This window comes from Oncorhynchus tshawytscha, linkage group LG29 (genome assembly GCF_018296145.1).
Source record: "Oncorhynchus tshawytscha isolate Ot180627B linkage group LG29, Otsh_v2.0, whole genome shotgun sequence".
In the NCBI taxonomy this organism is placed as follows: Eukaryota; Metazoa; Chordata; class Actinopteri; order Salmoniformes; family Salmonidae; genus Oncorhynchus; species Oncorhynchus tshawytscha.
This window is the reverse complement of record NC_056457.1, coordinates 9752264-9773246: the sequence shown is the minus strand read 5'-3', so window position 1 is coordinate 9773246 and position 20983 is coordinate 9752264. Positions and strand designations below refer to the sequence as shown.

General features: G+C 43.1%; 1 protein-coding gene across 2 annotated transcripts in view; it reads left to right on the top strand.

Annotated features, from left to right (window-relative positions):
- The window catches only part of malrd1 (MAM and LDL receptor class A domain containing 1), a 121099-nt gene that overhangs the window by 61711 nt on the left and 38405 nt on the right, over positions 1 to 20983 (top strand). For both annotated transcript variants that reach the window (XM_024393049.2, XM_024393050.1), the window contains exons 20-21: positions 2163 to 2408; positions 3258 to 3415. In XM_024393049.2, the coding sequence (XP_024248817.1) occupies positions 2163 to 2408; positions 3258 to 3415 (404 nt within the window). The remainder of the gene's footprint in view (positions 1 to 2162; positions 2409 to 3257; positions 3416 to 20983) is intronic.

Sequence of the window (20983 nt, the reverse complement as noted above, 5' to 3'; positions counted from 1 at the left end):
CAGCCACAATCCCCTCTTCTCAGCCGTCTACTCCCCCTCCTTCTGACACAAAGCCTTACTGCTCCCCTCCTTTGTCCTCCTAAGCCACTGACTGAAAGAGAGGCTAATGTATCATTCAGATCATCTGCTTGCTTGGCTTACTTTTTATATTCAATTCGAATTCTTGGCCTTTCAGGTCTCTTTGGTTGTTTTGAGATTCAGGATCAGCTTTGCCTTTTAGATCACAATTAATAACATTGCATGCACAAACGGGGGGAAACTGATACTAGATCAGCACTCCTAGTCTGAGACACTTGATGTCGTTTCGACGAATGGCTTGACTAAACTGTATGGATTTTACGAACTCCACTATATGTCATTAGCCCGACATTATGAAGGTGAAGTTCTGATCATGCATAGGTGAGCTCACCATCTCAATACCTGCATTATTTAATAGCAACTGCCTCTTTATTGTCACCTTGGGCCTTTTCATCCAGTCTGTGTGTGTGTGTGTGCATGTACACTACATTACCAAACGTATGTGGACACCTACTCGTCGAACATCTCATTCCCCCCCCCCCTGTTGCTATAACAGCCTACAGGCTTTCCACTAGATGTTGGAACATTTGCTGCGGGGACTGCGGGGAGCATTAGTGAGGTCGGGCAATGATGTTGGGCGATTAGGCCTGGCAGTCGGCATTCCAATTCATCCCAAAGGGGTTCGATAGGGTTGAGGTCAGGGCTCTAGGCAGGCCAGTCAAGTTCTTCCACACCAATCTTGACAAACCATTTCTGTATGGACCTCACTTTGTGCACGGTGGTATTGTCATGCTGAAACAGGAAAGGGCCTTCCCCAATCTGTTGCCATAAAGTTGCAAGCACAGAATAATCTAGAATGTCATTGTATTCTGTAGTGTTAAGATTTTCCTTCACTGGAACTAAGGGGCCTAGCCCGAACCATGAAAAACAGCCCTAGACCATAAATCCTCCTCCCCCAAACTTTACAGTTGGCACCATGGATTTAGGCAGGTAGCGTTCTCCTGGGTTCCACCAAACCCAGATTTGTCTGTCAGACTGCCAGATGGTGAAGCATGATTTGTCACTCCAGAGAACGCATTTCCACTGCCTCCAGAGTCAAATGGCGGCGAGTTTTACACCACTCCAGCAGACGCTTGGCATTGCGCATGGTGAATTTAGGTTTGTGTGCAGCTACTCATTTCATGAACTCCCGATGAACAGCTTTTGTGCTGACGTTGCTTCTAGAGGCAGTTTGGAACTCGGTAGCGAGGGCTGCAACCGAGGACGGTGCCACATTAAAAGTCACTGAGCTCTTCAGTAAGTCCATTCTACTGCCAATGTTTGTCTATGGAGATTGGATGGGTGTGCTCAATGTTTTACAGCTCTCAGCAACGAGGTGTTGCTGAAATAGCAAGATCCACTAATTTGAAGCGGTGTCCACATAATTTTGTATATATATATAGTGTATTTCTGATGATTGTTAGGTTTTAAGACCAGAGCCAACCCAAATCCACAGGGAATTCACATTACTGTTTGTGCACTGAATGGATACACACTATTTGTTTTGATTTCAATACTTCATTGATTTCCTATCTCACTGTCCTTTGTCCAGTCTGGTCCTGCTTATCACCCTAGTCTCTTGGCTGCATGTTGCAGTATGATCCATAACATTTTTACAGCACTTTGTGTCCCAAATGGCACCCTATATCTTATACAGTATAGTGCACTACTTTTGGCCAAGGCCCAAAAGTACTGCACTTGATAGAGAATAGAGTGCCATTTGGGACACAGACATAGTGCTGGGCAGCCTGAACGTACCCTCTTTCATTTGAGTGGTGCTTCACTTCACTAATGGCTGACCCCTGACCTCTGCTCTACATGATGTATGAGGAAGCTAATGTATGCCAACATCATGCTAGCTACACACACAGATCCTGACGCTGCTGCAGTTTCCCTTTGCCTTCATGTGCAAGCCACTGAATGCTTCACAATACATTGACTTTGTGTAATTCTCAATACATGGCCTCTCCCTTAGTCAGTGTGTGTGTGTGTGTTAGTGTGTCTGTCTCATGCAAGTATTATGCGTTATAATCCGTGTGTGTCTGTCTGTCTGTCTGGCTCAAGCATATATTATGCATTATAATCAGTGTGTGTGTGTTCCCTAGGCTCCTGTCCTGTGGGCCACCTGCAGTGTGAGAACGGCCAGTGTTTCCATCCAGACAAGAGCTGTGACTTCATAGACGTTTGCGCCGACGGCACCGATGAAAAGGACTGTGGGACTTCCTGCTCTTTCGAGAATGGTCGCTGTGGTTGGAAGAGCTCCCTGGCTGACAACTTTGATTGGGCATTGGGTGTGGGCTCGGTCCAGGGCATAAGACCTCCATTTGACCACACTCTGAAGAATGAGCATGGTAGTGTATTAGTGTATTTCTCTCTGCAATTCCTATGTGAATTCCCCTTATAGTCCAGGCGATATGTGAATTTTTCCCACACTTTTTATAAAAACATGTGCTCAGAGCTCCAAACTGAGCAACTGTACCATGGTGGCTATTTGGTGGCTATTTCTCTATCCGACCATAACCGAACAATGTATTTTTTACTTCATACTGTATCTGCTGAACCGAGTCGGGGTTAGGGTTAGGGTTAGGGTTAGGGTTAGGGTTAAGGTTAGGGTTAGAGTCCAATAACATACTTAAATTGATTTGAGGAAGTATATCAAATTTAGCCTTTTTACATTCCCTACCTGCTCTGCGAATAAATTAAACCCGTATCCCAGAATTTTATGAGATAGTTGGATCACATTTCTTGGCTCAAGATGGAGAGGATTGCATTCCATACATAGGGCTCTGGTCAGTAGTGTATTGCCATTAGGAATGCATCTCCGTCGATGTATCACAGACAAGGTATTGAATGGCTATTGATCTGCAGTATCTTGAGAAGTTTTTGAATTGACTTAGAGCCACATATGAATGATTAGACTCTTCCAGTCTGTTGAATGTTCTAGATCACTGAATCCCATTGAATCCAGCATGTTCTTTTTTAACTTTGGAGGTTTGATCATTGACTTGGTAAACTTTTTTGTGCCCTCTGTAATGGCAACCACTGAAGGCACCAAGGGGCAATTGCAGTGATCGCCACCCCATTACCTCATTGTAATTTGTCATCTGAAGCAAGAACAGTCTGAGGAGGTGGCTATCAATCTGCTTCACACCTCTTTCTCTATCTCTCTTTCTCTCTCTCTCTCTCTCTCTCTCACCCAGGTCATTTTGTCTATCTGGAAGCTACTCCAGTGGGATTTAAAGGTGATAAGGCTCACATGAAGAGCTCTGTGTGGAAGGAGTCCAGTGCCACCTGCAAGCTCACCTTCTGGTATTACATTTCCCACAAAGCATCAGGAACCATCCGCTTACTGGTCAAGGTACAAATGTTATTTTACTTCTTGTTGAGGGATGGACATAATATGGAATAGTATACAGTTGAAGTCAGAAGTTTACATACACCTTAGCCAACTACATTTTTCACAATTCCTGACATTTAATCCTAGTAAAAATTCCCTGTCTTAGATCAGTTAGGATCACCACTTTATTTCCATCCCTAACTAGAGCATCTCCCGACAAAATAGAACTGCCAAAGGGGGCGGTGTTGCAATCTACTGCAGAGATAGCCTGCAGAGTTCTGTGTCTTACTATCCAGGTCTGTGCCCAAACAATTTGAGCTTCTACTTTTAAAAATCCACTTTTTCCAGAAACTTTATTTTAAGAATGTAAAATGTCAGAATAATAATAGAGAGAATGATTTATTTCAGCTTCTATTTCTTTTATCACATTTGCAGTGGGTCAGAAGTTTACATACACTCAATTATAATTTGGTAGCATTGACTTTAAATTGTTTAACTTGGGTAAAATGTTTTGGGTAGCCTTCCACAAGCTTCCACAAGTTGGGTGAATTTTGGCCCATTCCTCCTGACAGAGCTGGTGTAACTGAGGTTTGTAGGCCACCTTGCTCGCACACACTTTTTCAGTTCTGCCCACCAATTTTCCATAGGATTGAGGTCAGAGCTTTGTAATGGCCACTCCAATACCTTGACTTTGTTGTCTTTAAGCCATTTTTCACTTTCCAGAAACAAGTCTCTCACCATTGCTGCTTGTTATAGGCCACCCTCTGCCCCCAGCTGTGCCCTGGACACCATATGTGAATTGATTGCCCCCCATCGATCTTCAGAGCTCGTACTGCTAGGTGACCTAAACTGGGACATGCTTAACACCCAGACATCCTACAATCTAAGCTTGATGCCCTCAATCTCACACAAATAATCAATGAACCTACCAGGTACCACCCCAAAGCCGTAAACACGGGCACCCTCATAGATATCATCATAACCAACTTGCCCTCTAAATACACCTCTGCTGTTTTCAACCAAGATCTCAGCGATCACTGCCTCATTGCCTGCATCCGTAATGGGTCAGCGGTCAAACGACCTCCACTCATCACTGTCAAACGCTCCCTGAAACACTTCAGCGAGCAGGCCTTTCTAATCGACCTGGCCCGGGTATCCTGGAAGGATATTGACCTCATCCCGTCAGTAGAGGATGCCTGGTTATTTTTTTTAAATGCCTTCCTCACCATCTTAACTAAGCATGCCCCATTCAAGACATTTAGAACCAGGAACAGATATAGCCCTTGGTTCTCTCCAGAACTGACTGCCCTTAACCAACACAAAAACATCCTATGGCGTTCTGCATTAACATCGAACAGCCCCCGTGATATGCAACTTTTCAGGGAAGTTAGGAACCAATATACACAGGCAGTTAGAAAAGCTAAGGCTAGATTTTTCAAGCAGAAATTTGCTTCCTGCAACACAAACTCAAAAAAGTTCTGGGACACTGTAAAGTCCATGGATAATAAGAACACCTCCTCCCAGATGCCAACTACACTGAGTTTAGGAAACTCTGTCACCACCGATAAATCCACGATAATTGACCATTTCATAAGCATTTTTCTACGGCTGGCCATGCTTTCCACCTGGCTACCCCTACCCCAGTCAACAGCACTGCACCCCCCACAGCAACTCGCCCAAGCCTTCCCCATTTCCCCTTCTCCCAAATCCAGTCAGCTGATGTTCTGAAAGAGCTGCAAAATCTGGACCCCCTACAAATCAGCCGGTCTAGACAATCTGGACCATTTCTTTCTAAAACTATCTGCTGAAATTGTTGCAACCCCTATTACTAACCTGTTCAACCTCTCTGTTGTGTAGTCTGAGATTCCCAAAGATTGGAAAGCTGCCTTGGTCATTCCCCTCTTCAAAGGGGGTGACACTCTAGACCCAAACTGCTAAAAACGAAGGTTCTAAACTACATCATAACCGCCATTGATAAGAGACAATACTGTGCAGCCATATTCATCGACCTGTCCAAGGCTTTCGACTCTGTCAATCACCACATCCTCATCGGCAGACTCGACAGCCTTGGTTTCTCAAATGAGAACGCAGACGACACCATTCCTAATACTTCTGGCCCTTCATTGGACACTGTGTTAACTTCTTATGGCTGCAGGGGCAGTATTGAGTAACTTGGATGAAAGGTGCCCAGAGATGCCCAGAGTAAACGGCCTGCTCCTCAGTCCCAGTTGCTAATATATGCATATTATTATTAGTATTGGATAGAAAACACTCAGAAGTTTCTAAAACTGTTTGAATGGTGTCTGTGAGTATAACAGAACTCATATGGCAGGCAAAAACCTGAGAAGAAATCCAAACAGGAAGTGAGAAATCTGAGGTTGGTCGATTTTCAACCCAGCCCTTATTGAATTCACAGTGGGATATGGATGAAGTTGCACTTCCTAGGGCTTCCACTAAATGTCAACCGTCTTTAGATACTTGAATGAGGCTTCTACTGTGTTGTGGGGCTGAATAAGAACTGAAGGAGTCAGGTTACTGGCAGAGGGCCAGGTCCCGGTCATGCGCAATTCACATGATAGCGACCTGCGTTCCATGGCTTTTCTACACACAAAGGAATTCTCCGGTTGGAACTTTATTGAAGATTTATGATAACAACACCATAAAGATTGATTCTATACTTAGTTTGACAAGCTTCTTCGACCTGTAATATAATTTTTTGAAGTTTTCATCCGACGTTCGGATGGACCTGCACGAGCGTTTGGATTTGTATACCTAAGCCCTAGCAAAAGTAGCTACTTGGACATTATCGAACAAATCAAGCATTTATTGTGGAACTAGGATTCCTGGGAGTGCATTCTGATGAAGATCATCAAAGGTAAAGGAATATTTATAATGTGATTTCTGGTTTCTGTTGACTCCAACATGGTGAATAATTGTATTTATTTTCTGAGCACCGTCTCAGATTATTGCATGGTTTGCTTTTTCCGTAAAGTTTTTAAAAAATCTGACACAGCGGTTGCATTAAGGAGAGGTATATCTATAATTCCATGTGTATAACTTGTATTATCATCTACATTTATGAAGAGTATTTCTGTTGAATCGATGTGGCTATGCAAAATCACTGGATGTTTTCGGAACTAGTGAACGTAACGCGCCAATGTAAACTCAGATTTTTGATATAAATATGAACTTTATCAAACAAAACATACATGTATTGTGTAACATGAAGTCCTATGAGTGTCATCTGATGAAGATCATCAAAGGTTAGTGATTGATTTTCTCTATTTGTGCATTTTGTGACTCCTCTCTTTGGCTGGAAAAATGGCTGGGTTTTTCTGTCAGTTGGTGGTCACCGAACATAATCGTTTGTGGTGCTTTCGCTGTAAAGCCTATTTGAAATCAGACACTGTGGTGGGATTAACAAGAAGTTTACCTTTAAAATGGTATAAGATACATGTATGTTTGAGGAATTTTATTGACGAGATTTCTGTTGTTTTGAATTTGGCGCCCTGCACTTTCACTGGCTGTTGTCATATCATCCCGTTAATGGGATTGCAGCCCTAAGAAGTTTTAACAACCCTCCAGACGAGCGTCAATGCCATACAGAGCTCCTTCCGTGGCCTCCAACTGCTCTTAAATACAAGTAAAACTAAATGCATGCTTTTCAACCGATCAGTGCCTGCACCTGCCCGCCCGTCCAGCATCACTACTCTGGACGGTTCTGACTTAGAGGTGGGGTTGTACCTTTGGGGTTGGGGTTTGGGGTTGTACCTGGTAGGTTCATTGATCATTTGTGTGAGATTGAGGGCATCAAGCTTAGATTGTAGGATGTCTGGGGTGTTAAGCATGTCCCAGTTTAGGTCACCTAGCAGTACGAGCTCTGAAGATAGATGGGGGGCAATCAGTTCACATATGGTGTCCAGAGCACAGCTGGGGGCAGAGGGTGGCCTATAGCAGGCGGCAACGGTGAGAGACTTGTTTTTAGAGAGGTGGATTATTAAAAGTAGAAGTTCAAATTGTTTGGGTACAGACCTGGATAGTAGGACAGAACTCTGCAGGCTATCTCTGCAGTAGTTTGCAACACCACCCCCTTTGGTCATTCTATCTTGTCTGAAAATGTTGTAGTTAGGGATGGAGATTACAGAGTTTTTGGTGGTCTTCCTAAGCCAGGATTCAGACATGGCCAGGACATCCGGGTTGGCAGAGTGTGCTAAAGCATTGAATAAAATAAACTTAACATGCATGAAACAAGGCTATTACATTTACAGAAGTCATAAAAAGAGAGCACCTGGGGAATAGGAGTAGAGCTAGGCACTGCAGGGCCTGGATTCACCACTACATCACCAGAGGAACAGAGGAGGAGTAGGATAAGGGTATGGCTAAAAGCTATGGGAATTGGTCGTCTCGGACGTCTGGAACAGAGAGTAAAAGGAGCAGGTTTCTGGGGGCGATAAAATAGCTTCAAGGTATAATGTACAGACAAAGGTATGGTAGGATATGAATAAAGGGAAGGTAAACCTAGGCATTGAGTGATGATGAGAGAGATATTATCTCTAGAAACATCATTGAAACCAGGTGATGTCATCGCATGTGTGGGTGGTGGAACTGAAAGGTTGGATAAGGTATAGCGAGCAGGGCTAGAGGCTCTACAGTGAAATAAGCCAATAAACACTAACCAGAACAGCAATGGACAAGGTATATTGACATTAAGGAGAGGCATGCTTAGCCGAGTGATCATAAGGGTCCAATGAGTAGAGAGGTTGGTTTTGGTCACTGCGATTCAAACAGCTAGCCGGGCCATGGGAAGCAAGCTGGCAGAGGATGGAGGTCTGTTTTTAGCCACCTCATGCGTTTCCATCGGTAGATTAGTGGGGTTCCATGTGGTAGAGGGGACCAATCCAATTGGCAAAATAGATGTAGTTATAGTGACCCAAGAATATTGTCCAATGGACATATTCAGATAGCAGCCGATAAGACAGCTGATGATTAGCGGGCCGCAGATGGGCGTTCAGGTAACGTCGCGATGGATGGGCCAGTTGGATAACTCCCTCGGGCAGATAACGTTGGTATTCCAGTCATGAAGGCCCTGTGGGGCTCCGCGTCCGCAGTAAAACGGGTCCGGATAGGTGATTGTAGCCCAGGAGTGGCTGATGGAACTCTTCAGCTGGCTAGCTCCAGAATAATTGATGTTTCCCCCGGGACCGACGTAAGCCAATAGTCACTCGGATAGCAGCTAGCGAGATGCAAGATCCAGGTGTAAATGTCCAGAGCTTGCGGTAGAATTCCGGGGATATGGAGAGAAATAGGTCCGGTATGCTCTGGTCTGAGTCGCGTTGTACAAAACTGGCAATAGCTTTTCGAGCTAAAGGATAGCTGATGACCGCCAACCATGGTTAGCTGAATACTAATGTTAGCCAGTGAATTGGCTAGCTTCTGGCTAGCTTCTGGCTAGCTTCTGTTGTGGATTTGAGGTGAATAATACTTTTTTTAAATAAATTGGTGAGGCGGGTTGCAGGAGTGTTTTGAAGTTGAGTTTTTAGAAGAAAAAAGATATGCGAAGAAAATATGTAAATATATATACACGACACACGACAAGACGAGGACAAAGGATGTCTGACTGCTATGCCATCTTGGATCTAGAAATATACTACCCATCACTGCGACCTGTACGCTCTCGTTGGCTGGCACTCACTTCATACTCGCCGCCAAACCTACTGGCTCCAGGTCATCTACAAGTCTCTGCTAGGTAATGCCCCACCTTATCTCAGCTCACTGGTCACCATAGCGGCAGCCACCCGTAGCACGTGCTCCAGCAGGTATATCTCACTGGTCACCCCCAAAGCCAATTCTTCCTTTGGCTGCCTTTCCTTCCAGTTCTCTGCTGCGAATGACTGGAACGAACTGCAAAAATCACTGAAGCTGGATACTCATACAGGTGCAGCTCACAGATCACTGCACCTGTACATAACCCATCTGTAAATAGCCCATCCAACTACTTCACCTCCTACTAGCTTTAAGCACCAGCTGTCAGAGCAGCTCACAGATCACTGCACCTGTACATAACCCATCTGTAAATAGCCCATCCAACTACTTCACCTCCTACTGTATTTATTTACTATATTTATACTGTATTTATCTTGCTCCTTTGCACCCCAGTATCTCTACTTGCACATTCATCTTCTGCACATCTACCATTCCAGTGTTTAATTGCTATATTGTAATTACTTCGCCACCATGGCCCATTTACTGCCTTAACTTCCTTATCCTACCTCATTTGCACTCACTGTATATGTACTTTTTCTACTGTATTATTGACTGTATGTTTGTTTATTCCATGTGTAACTCTGTGTTGTTGTATGTGTCGAACTGCTTTGCTTTATCTTGGCCAGGTCGCAGTTGTAAATGAGAACTTGTTCTCAACTAGCCTACCTGGCTAAATAAAGGTGAAATAAAAATGTGCAGTTGCAAACCGTAGTCTGGCTTTTTTTATGGCGGTTTTGAAGCAGTGGTTTCTTCCTTGCTGAGCGGCATTTCAGGTTATGTGGATATAGGACTCGTTTTACTGTGGATATAGATACTTTCGTACCTGTTTCCTCCAGCATCTTCACAAGGTCCTTTGCTGTTTGTTCTAGGATTGATTTGCACTTTTCACACCAAAGTACGCACCAAAGAACGCATCTCCTTCCTGAGTGGTATGACTGCTGCGTGGTCCCATGGTGTTTATACTTGCGTACTATTGATTGTACAGATGAACGTGGTACCTTCAGGCGTTTGGAAATTGCTCCCAAGGATGAACCAGAATTGTTGAGGTCTGCAATTTCTTTTCTGAGGTCTTGTCAGATTTCTTTTGATTTTCCCATGATGTCAAGTAAAGAGGCACTGAGTTTGAAGGTAGGCCTTGAACTACATCCACAGGTACACCTCCAATTGACTCAAATGATGTCAATTAGCCTATCAGAAGCTTCTAAAGCCATGACATCATTTTCGGGCATTTTCCAAGCTGTTTAAAGGCACGGTCAACTTAGTGTATGTAAACTTCTGACCCACTGGAATTGTGATACAGTGAATTTTAAGTGAAATAATCTGTCTGTAAACAATTGTTGGAAAAATGACTTGTGTCATGCACAAAGAAGATGTCCTAACCGACTTGCCAAAACTGTAGTTTGTTAACAAGACATTTGTGGAGTGGTTGAAAAACAAGTATTAATGATTCCAACCTAAGTGTATGTAAACTTCCGACTTCAACTGTATGTGCATTTACATTGAATGCAGCAAGAAATATATCTGTTTGCACTTTGAAGCACACAATGTCCATAGGATGTCATTGCTGATGACTCGCGTAGATGGGCTGTCTCCCAAATGGCACCCTGTTCCCTATAAAGTGCACAGGCTCTCTTGATTCTTGCTTTGTATTTTTTTGTTTACTCTCAAACTTGATTAAACTTGGCATGGTAGTGCTCAAGGTTAAGGTGCAAACAATGCTTTAGATCTGCAGGTTTGTGAGTGTCCGTGTGTGTGTGTGATACTCTTGTTGTTTAGCTACGGCAGGGTACAGGCCATGAATGCTGATCATACACACGCACGCACGCAAACACACACACTGTTCTGTGCGTTAGCGTACACATGTGGTACTGTGTGTGTATGTGTGCTTGACACTGTGTGTGTGTGATCGTCTGCTCGTGTGTGTTAGCTTTCACGAATGGTTCCCTGTGTGTGTGAGCTTGCACACACAGCAAGAACCATTCTGTGCAATTTGCAAAGCAGGTCAGGAAGTCATCATGTAAATTTCAGCAAAGCCTCTTATCCCTCTTCTAGCAGCAAGGGGTGGTATCCCACCTACAGGAATTAGCATTTCATTAAGCTTCCCCTGATAAAGGAGGCGACTGTTATGCTAATAACCCAGATAATGCCTTATGCAAGAAACTGGACTGCCTGCGGTAACACTAGCTAGCGTAACAGAGCTCATGGTGCATGGTGAGTGTGTAAGAAAGAGAGCTACAGGCGATGAGAGCAAAATGGCACCCTATTTCCTGCATGTATATAGTGCCTGGTTGAAAGTAGTGCACTATACAGGGAATTGGGTGCATTTGAGATGCACCTTAGGAGTCCAGTGCACCAGAGCCTGAAGCTAACCGTGCCTTGTCAGAGGTTGGTTGCTAAGGGGATGGATGTTTAGAAATTATTTAAACCTATACATATATTTTAGGCAATGGTGTCATCTCTGTGATTACTCTAGGTGACTGTACTAAGTTAAAATAACAGAATTCAATCATTTGTTTTCACAGAAACCATTACAGGATATAAAAAACAGCAACATATACGTTACAAAAAAACATATGGGGACAAGGGGACTGTACACGTGCAGTGATAGAAGGGATGATCAACATTATTCACATCACATATCAGGAATCACATATGGGTCTGTGAAGTGCAGTTCCATACATGAAGGTAATGTGCTATGTCCATTTATTTCATTGTACTGCCCCCACTCATTTAACTGAGCTGTATTGCTTGGATTTTGAGCCCACCATGCTATTCCATAGGATCACTCTCATGATGGAGGTGTGGGGACAAAATGTCACGCGTGATCATGTACATGAGTTCTAAGTTACAGTAGTATCAGGTCAGAGTGGAAGAAAAGGGGAGTCATGGTGGGCCATTTATTAATGTAGATGTAGTGTGTGTGTGTGTGTGTGTGTGTGTGTGTCTGTGTCTGTGTCTGTGTATGTGTGTCTGTGTCTGTGTCTGTGTCTGTGTGTCTGCAACCGAGCGACACTGATCTCTTTGTCACTGTGTTCGTATGAAGTATCAGGAGCTATAGTCTGTACAGGCCAAGTTGAGAGTACACGCGCGCACACACACTGCTCTGTGTGCTGTGGATATTGGCTAAAATTGTCAAAGACCCCAACCACCCAAGCCATAGACTATTTTCTCTGCCTCCGCACGGCAAGAGGTGCCAGTGCATCAAGTCTGACACCAACAGGCTGTTGAACGGCTTCTATCCCCAAGCAATACGACTGATAAATAGCTAACAAAATAGCTACACACACCGAGTTTACCTTGTATCTTTATTGACCTTTTATTTGAGTCTCTATGCACAATCACAGGGCCCTACACACTCACACCCACTGTCACTCCAACACACACACAAACACTCACTCCATCATTTGCTCACTCGCACATAATATGCACATACATGTATACTGACGACTCTACACACTCGCACACCCGCTCACATACAAGCTGCTGCTACTCTGTTTATCTTATATCCTGTTGCCTAGTCACCTTACCGCTAAACAGTACCAGTCAAAAGTTTGGACACACCTACCCTTTCAAGGGTTTTTCTTAATATTTCACTATTTTCTACATTGTAGAATAATAGTGAAGACAAACTATGAAATAAAACATATTCTTCAAAGTCGCCACCGCTTGCCTGTTCCCAAGAAAGCTAAGGTAACTGAGCTAAACGACTACCGTAGCACTCACTTCCGTCATCATGAAGTGCTTTGAGAGACTAGTCAAGGACCATATCACCTCCACCCTACCTGACACCCTAGACCCACTCCAATTTGCTTACCGCCCAAATAGGTCCACAGACGATGCAATCTCAACCACACTGCAGACTGCCCTAACCCATCTGGACAAGAGGAATACCTATGTGAGAATGCTGTTCATCGACTACAGCTCGGCATTCAACACTATAGTACCCACCAAGCTCGTCATCAAGCTCGAGACCCTGGGTCTCGACCCCGCCCTGTGCAACTGGGTACTGGACTTCCTGACGGGCCGCCCCCAGGTGGTGAGGGTAGGCAACAACATCTCCACCCCGCTGATCCTCAACACTGGGGCCCCACAAGGGTGCGTTCTGAGCCCTCTCCTGTACTCCCTGTTCACCCACGACTGCGTGGCCACGCACGCCTCCAACTCAATCATCAAGTTTGCGGACGACACAACAGTGGTAGGCTTGATTACCAACAACGACGAGACGGCCTACAGGGAGGAGGTGAGGGCCCTCGGAGTGTGGTGTCAGGAAAATAACCTCACACTCAACGTCAACAAAACTAAGGAGATGATTGTGGACTTCAGGAAACAGCAGAGGGAACTCCCCCTATCCACATCGATGGAACAGTAGTGGAGAGGGTAGTAAGTTTCAAGTTCCTCGGCATACACATCACAGACAAACTGAATTGGTCCACTCACACAGACAGCATTGTGAAGGAGGCGCAGCGGCGCCTCTTCAACCTCAGGAGGCTGAAGAAATTCGGCTTGTCACCAAAAGCACTCACAAACTTCTACAGATGCACAATCGAGAGCATCCTGGCGGGCTGTATCACCGCCTGGTACGGCAACTGCTCCGCCCACAACCGTAAGGCTCTCCAGAGGGTAGTGAGGTCTGCACAACGCATCACCGGGGGCAAACTACCTGCCCTCCAGGACACCTACACCACCCGATGTTACAGGAAGGCCATAAAGATCATCAAGGACAACAACCACCCGAGCCACTGCCTGTTCACCCCGCTATCATCCAGAAGGCGAGGTCAGTACAGGTGCATCAAAGCTGGGACCGAGAGACTGAAAAACAGCTTCTATCTCAAGGCCATCAGACTGTTAAACAGCCACCACTAACATTGAGTGGCTGCTGCCAACACACTGACTCAACTCCAGCCACTTTAATAATGGGAATTGATGGGAAATGATGTAAAATATATCACTAGCCACTTTAAACAATGCTACCTAAAATAATGTTTACACACCCTACATTACTCATCTCATATGTATACGTATATACTGTACTCTATATCATCTACTGCATCCTTATGTAATACATGTATCACTAGCCACTTTAACTATGCCACTTTGTTTACATACTCATCTCATGTGTATATACTGTACTCGATACCATCTACTGTATCTTGCCTAAGCTGCTCTGTACCATCACTCATTCATATATCTTTATGTACATATTCTTTATCCCCTTACACTGTGTATAAGACAGTAGTTTTTTTTTTTTTTGACTTGTTAGTTAGATTACTTGTTGGATTATTACTGCATTGTCGGAACTAGAAGCACAAGCATTTCGCTACACTCGCATTAACATCTGCTAACCATGTGTATGTGACAAATAAAATTTGATTTGATTTGATGACAACTTTGCACACTCTTGGCATTCTCTCAACCAGCTTCATGAGGAAGTTAAATTGAGCAATGTCTTTCCTTCTTAATGCGTTTGAGCCAATCAGCTGTGTTGTGACAAGGTAGTGGTGGTATACAGAAGACAGCCCTATTTGGTAAAAGACCAAGTCCATATTATGGCAAGAAGAGCTCCAATAAGCAAAGAGAAATGAAAGTCCATCATTACTTTAAGCCATGAAGGTCAGTCAATGCGGAAAATTTCAAGAACTTGTGTGCTAAACCAACAAGCTGCAAAGAAACCACTACTAAAGGACACCAATAATAAGAGACTTGCTTGGGCCAAGAGACACGAGCAATGGACATTAGACCGGTGGAAATATGTCCTTTGGTCTGATGAGTCCAAATTCCACATTTTTGGTTCCAACCACCGTCTCTTTATGAGACGCAGAGTAGGTGAACGGATGTTTTCCACAGCATGGAGGAGGAAGTGTGATGGTGTGGGGGTGCTTTGGTGTTGACACTGCCATTTTTTAATTTAGAATTCAAGGCACACTTAACTAGCATGGCTATCACAGCATTCTGCAGCAATACGCCATCCCATCTGGTTTGCGCTTAGTTCGACTACTCATTTGTTTTTCCACAGGACAATGACCCAAAACACACCTCCAGGCTGTGTAAGGGCTATTTGACCAAAAAGGAGAGTGATAGGTGGCTGCATCAGATGATCTGGCCTCCACAATCACCCAACCTCAACCCAATTGAGATGGTTTGGGATGAGTTGGACCTCAGAGTGAAGGAAAGGTAGCCAACAAGTGCTCAGCATATGTGGGAACTCCTTCAAGACTGTTGGAAAAGCATTCCAGGTGAAGCTGGTTGAGAGAATGCCAAGAGTGTGCAAAGCTGTCAAGACAAAGGGTGGCTACTTTGAAGAATCTAAAATCTAAAATATATATGGAATGGTTTAACACTTTTTTTGGTTACTACATAATTCCATGTGTGTTATTTCATAGTTTTAATGTCTTCACTATTTATTATACATTGTAGAAAATATGAAAAATCCTTGAATGAGGTGTGTCCAAACTTTTGACTGGTACTGTACCTCCATCACTACAATATCTCTGCACATGTAAATATAGTATTGGAACTCGGTTTTTAAATATTTCCTGTACATAGTATGCTTAATTACTGTGTGTATTTCTGATTCCCCCCCCCCGTGTTTATTCCCCTTCTACTACTGCATTGTTATTGATTATTGCATTGTTGGGCTGTGACTTTGCAAGAAAGGCATTTAACTGTACTTGTGCATGTGACATTACAATGTGGATAATGGCCTATACCATTCTGAAGGACACAGTGTAATATGAACAGAGAGGTGGTCTTCAAAGGTGTTTGCAGAACAAAGGGAACGAACTGAACTGCAATTATGACTCAGGAGTCCTTGATGGGTAGGGAGGAGGGTGAACTGCATATACCTGGCCTTAATCACTAAACACTTTTCCTCTAAATTTACAGTGCCTTCAGAAATTATTCACACCGTTGACTTGTTCCACATTTTGTTCTGTTACAGCCTGAATTTAAAATGTATTCAATTGTGATTTTGTGTCACTGGCCTACACACAATACCCCACAATGTCAAAGTGGAATTATGTTTTTAGAATTTTATACAAATTAATTTAAAATGAGCTGAAATGTCTTGCTATTACCCCATTGTTATGGCAAGCCTAAATCAGTTCAGGACTAAAATTGTGCTTAACAAGTCACATAATAAGTTGCATGGACTCTGTGTGCAGAGTTAATGACTACCTCATTTTTGTACCCCACGCATACAATTATCTGTAAGGTCCCTCAGTTGAGTAGTGAATTTCAAACACAGTTTTAACCACAAAGACCAGAGTCAATAAGGTGCAGAACAGCAGTCAGGATCAGGGTAGGCAGAATGGTCAGAACCAGGGAAACAGAACTTGAGAAAGCAGGGAGAAGGGAAACCACGCTGGTAAGACCTGACAAGACGAACTGGCAACAGACAAATGGAGAACACAAGTGTAAATACACTGGGGATAATGGGGAAGATGGGCGACACCTGGAGGGGGTGGAGACAAGCACAAAGACAGGTGAAACAGATCAGGGTGACACAGGGAGATTTTCCTACACCTCGCAAAGAAGGGCACCTATTAGTAGATGAGCAAAACATTTACAAAGCAGACATTGAATATCCCTTTGAGCATGGTGAAGTTCTGAATTACACTTTGGATGATGTATCAATACACCCATTAACTACAAAGTTGCCAGAGAGGAAGGAAACCATGAAGCCAATGATGACTTTTACACAGTTGCAGAGTTTAATGGTTGTGATGGAAGACAACTAAGGATGGATCAACAACATTGTAGTTACTCCACAATACTAACCTAAATGACAGAGAAAAAAGAAAGAAGCCTGAACAGAATAAAAATATTCCAAAACATTCATCCTGTTAGCAATACGGCACTAAAGTAAAACTGTAAAAAACTACCTAAAACTTTATGTCCTGAATACAAAGCGTTATGTTTGGGGCAAATCCAACATAACACATTACTGAGTATTGCTCTTCATATTTTCAAGTATGGTGGTAGCTGCATCATGTTATGGGTATTATTGTCATCAGCAAGGACTAGGGAGTTTTCTTTAGGATACAAATAAATGGAATAGCGCTAAAGTAGAGGCAAAATCCTAGAGGAAAACCTGGTTCAGTCTGCTTTCCAACAGACACTGGGAGACAAATTCACCATTGAGCAGGACAATAACCTAAAAAACAAGGCCAAATATATACTGGAGTTGCTCACCAAGACAACATTGAATGTTCTTGAGTTGCCTAGTTACTGTTTTGACTTAAATCGACTTGAAAATCTGTGGCAAGACCTGAAAATGGCTGTCTAGCAATGATTAAAAAACCAACTTGACAGAGCTTGAAGAATTTGAATAATAATAATGTGCAAATATTTTACAATCCAGGTGTGCAAAGCTCTTAGACTTACCCAGAAAGGGGTTGAATGCTTTTAATCAGGATATAGCATTTGTTTAAAAAAAAAAAATTGGGGACAAATGTTAGATTTTTTTTTTACACTTTGACGACTATCTATTTTGTGTAGATTATAACACAACAAAATGTGGGAAAAGGTCAAGGGGTGTGAATACTTTCTGAAGGCACTATTCCGTAGAGCTGTCTATTCATATCAGGATTGGTAATTTCTGAGCAATCTATCAAGACCCAAGTGCAGACTGTGTGGAAGTAACAATGTTTATTGTAACAGGGGCAGGCAAACAACAGGTTAAGGCAGGCAGGGGTCGATAATCCAGAGTAGTGGGGCCAAGGTACAGGACGGCAGGCAGGCCCAGGGTCAGGTCAGGCAGAGGTTGGTAATCCAGAGAAGGGGCAAAGGTACAGGATGGCAGGCAGGCGGGCTCGGAGTCAGGACAGGCAGGGGTCAAAACCGGGAGGGCAAGAAAAGAAAAGTGAGACTGGAAAAAGCAGGTGCTGAGACACAAAACACTGGTAGGCTTAAACAAACAAGACGAACTTGCACAGACAGACAGAAAACACAAGTAAAAATACCCAGGGGATAAGTGGAGAATATGGGCGACACCTGGAGGGGGCGTGGAGACGAGCACAAGGACAGGTGAAACAGATCAGGGCGTGACAGCAATCTGTCCTGATCAGACTTCTCTATCAATGGCTCAGCCCACCGGGAGGGAATATAATTAGTGTAGGCAGTCTGTGACACTGGGCCTGTCACAAACGTAGTGCACTAATTTCGCCCAGAGTCCTATGGGTCAAAAGTGGGGCACTATGTCGGGAATGGGTTGCCATTTGGGATGCAGAATTTGAATCTGAGCTGTTAGGAGGTATGGTATAAGATAGAAACACGGTGACACATTTTTCTCAATCACTTAATCCTCAAACAGAGAACAGAAAAAAACATAATGCACTCTGATTTGAAGGTGAGCCGACAGCCAAACAGCTGCCAGCGGCCCCGTAAAATGAAAAGCCCATGAATATAAATGGGATTTCAGCTTAGCAGGACATTTAATATAATAGTAAGTCATTAGGGAGATTTTAATGGCAATTGCAACTTTCCCCTGTCCGTTTAGGCTACTGCGACTGTCATCAAATGTGATCAAATGATGCCAATGATACATTTATATAAATGTCTACCTGGCCTCGTTATGCATAGTGGATTTTGCGGGTTGCGCTGCGGCGACTCTTTTGAATGAACTCTGAAATGTATCTGATAAGTGTCTCGATAGATATCGCATTGAGACATCAAATATGAGCTATGCCGGTATGATCCACCAGTCAGCCATCGCACCGAGACTAGTTTTATGGATGGAGCTCCCTTTCTATATCACACACACACAAATCTGGATAAATCACGTGGTAAAATTGGCTATTAATCTTTTACATTCGCCGTAACAAGATTATTTCTAGCAAGGACTCCATTGGCATACAGCAGGCTGGTGGAGAGGACACGGACTGTGCATTGCTCACCCTCGGGTGCATTTTAATATACTTTTAAACTGCAGAGTATAACATGACATTGCCTGTCCTCTGTTTTGAGTAGGTTAGGCCCAGACTCTTTCATTGCAATGGCTATGTAAACTAAGGCCCTTGGCAAAGTTTCGGTAACCATGAAGCCACAGCAAATTGCTGAGCCTGACTGTAAATTCCTGTCCCTGACCATAAACCACATATCATAGGTGAGACATGTATCTTAACCCTTTACACTCGTTGGGAGTTGGCCTATATGGATAGGGCTAAATTGAAATGTTTCTTACAGAGGAAATATGAAAATACATAACCATGGTAGCAATTGAAAATGAACAGTTTGTAGATTATTAGACCAAAGGTGAGGGAACAACAGTTCCCCTGACACAGGACTGAATCCAAACATTACACTGTTGATTCTATGTACAATTTACATTTACTGTACCTTTTGCCACATTTGTTGATAACGAAATCTGAAAATACTCTGGATACATTCATTAACATGAGAAGAATACTCCTGAAAAATGTGCAACATAAGACCAAAGAAAGTACAAGGGTTTAAGTGAGAGGACTAACTGGTGTCTCCAAGTGGCTGCATACCTCTCCAAAGTGTGCACATTAAAACGTATTATGGCTGGGGGCAGTATTGAGTAGCTTGGATGAATAAGATGCCCAGAGTAAACTGCCTACTACTCAGGCCCAGAAGCTAAGATATGTATATTATTAGTAGATTTGGATGGAAAACACTCTGAAGTTTCTAAAACTGTTTGAATGATGTCTGTGAGTATAACAGAACTCATATGGCAGGCAAAAACCTAAGAAGAAAATCCAACCAGGAAGTGGGAAATCTGAGGTTTGTAGGTTTTCAAGTCTTTGCCTATCTAATACACAGTGTCTATGGGATCATATTGCACTTCCTAAGGCTTCCACTATATGTCAACAGTCTATAGAACCTTGTTTCAGGCTTCTACTGTGAAGTGGGAGAGAATATGAGCTGTTTGAGTCAGGTGTCTGGCAGAATGCCATGAGTTCAGTCTCGTGCGCGCCAGTGTGAGTTCGCTGCGCGCGCACGAGAAGGCAAAGGAATTGTCCGGTTGGAATATTACTGAAGATTTATGTTAAAAACATCCTAAAGATTGATTCTATACATCGTTTGACATGTTTCTAGAAACTGTAATGGAACATTTTGACTTTTCATCTGGCCTGCGCCTCATGAATTTGGATTTGTGAACTAAACGCGTGAACAAAAAGGAGGTATTTGGACATAAATGATGGACTTTATCGAACAAAACAAACATTTATTGTGGAACTGGGATTCCTGGGAGTGCTGTACTCAGATTATTGCATGGTGTGCTTTTTCCGTAAAGTTTTTTTGAAATCTGACACAGCAGTTGCATTAAGGAGAAGTATATCTTTAATTCCATGTATAACACTTGTATTTTCATCAACATTTATGATGAGTATTTCTGTAAATTGATGTGGCTCTGCAAAATCACCGGATGTTTTGGAAGCAAAACATTACTGAACATAACGCACCAATGTAAACTGAGATTTTTGGATATAAATATGCACTTTATCAAACAAAACATACATGTATTGTGTAACATTAAGTCCTACGAGTCTCATCTGATGAAGATCATCGAAGGTTAGTGATTCATTTTATCTCTATTTCTGATTTTTGTGACTCCTCTTTGGCTCAAAAAATGGCTGTGCTTTTCTGTGACTTGGCGCTGACCTTACATAATCGCATGGTATGCTTTCGTCGTAAAGCCTTTTTGAAATCGGACACTGTGGTGGGATTAACAACAAGTCTGTCTTTAAAATGGTGTATAATACTTGTATGTTTGAGGAATTTTAATTATGAGATTTCTGTGGTTTGAATTTGGGTCCCTGCACTTTCACTGGCTGTTGTCAAGTTGATCCCGTTAACGGGATC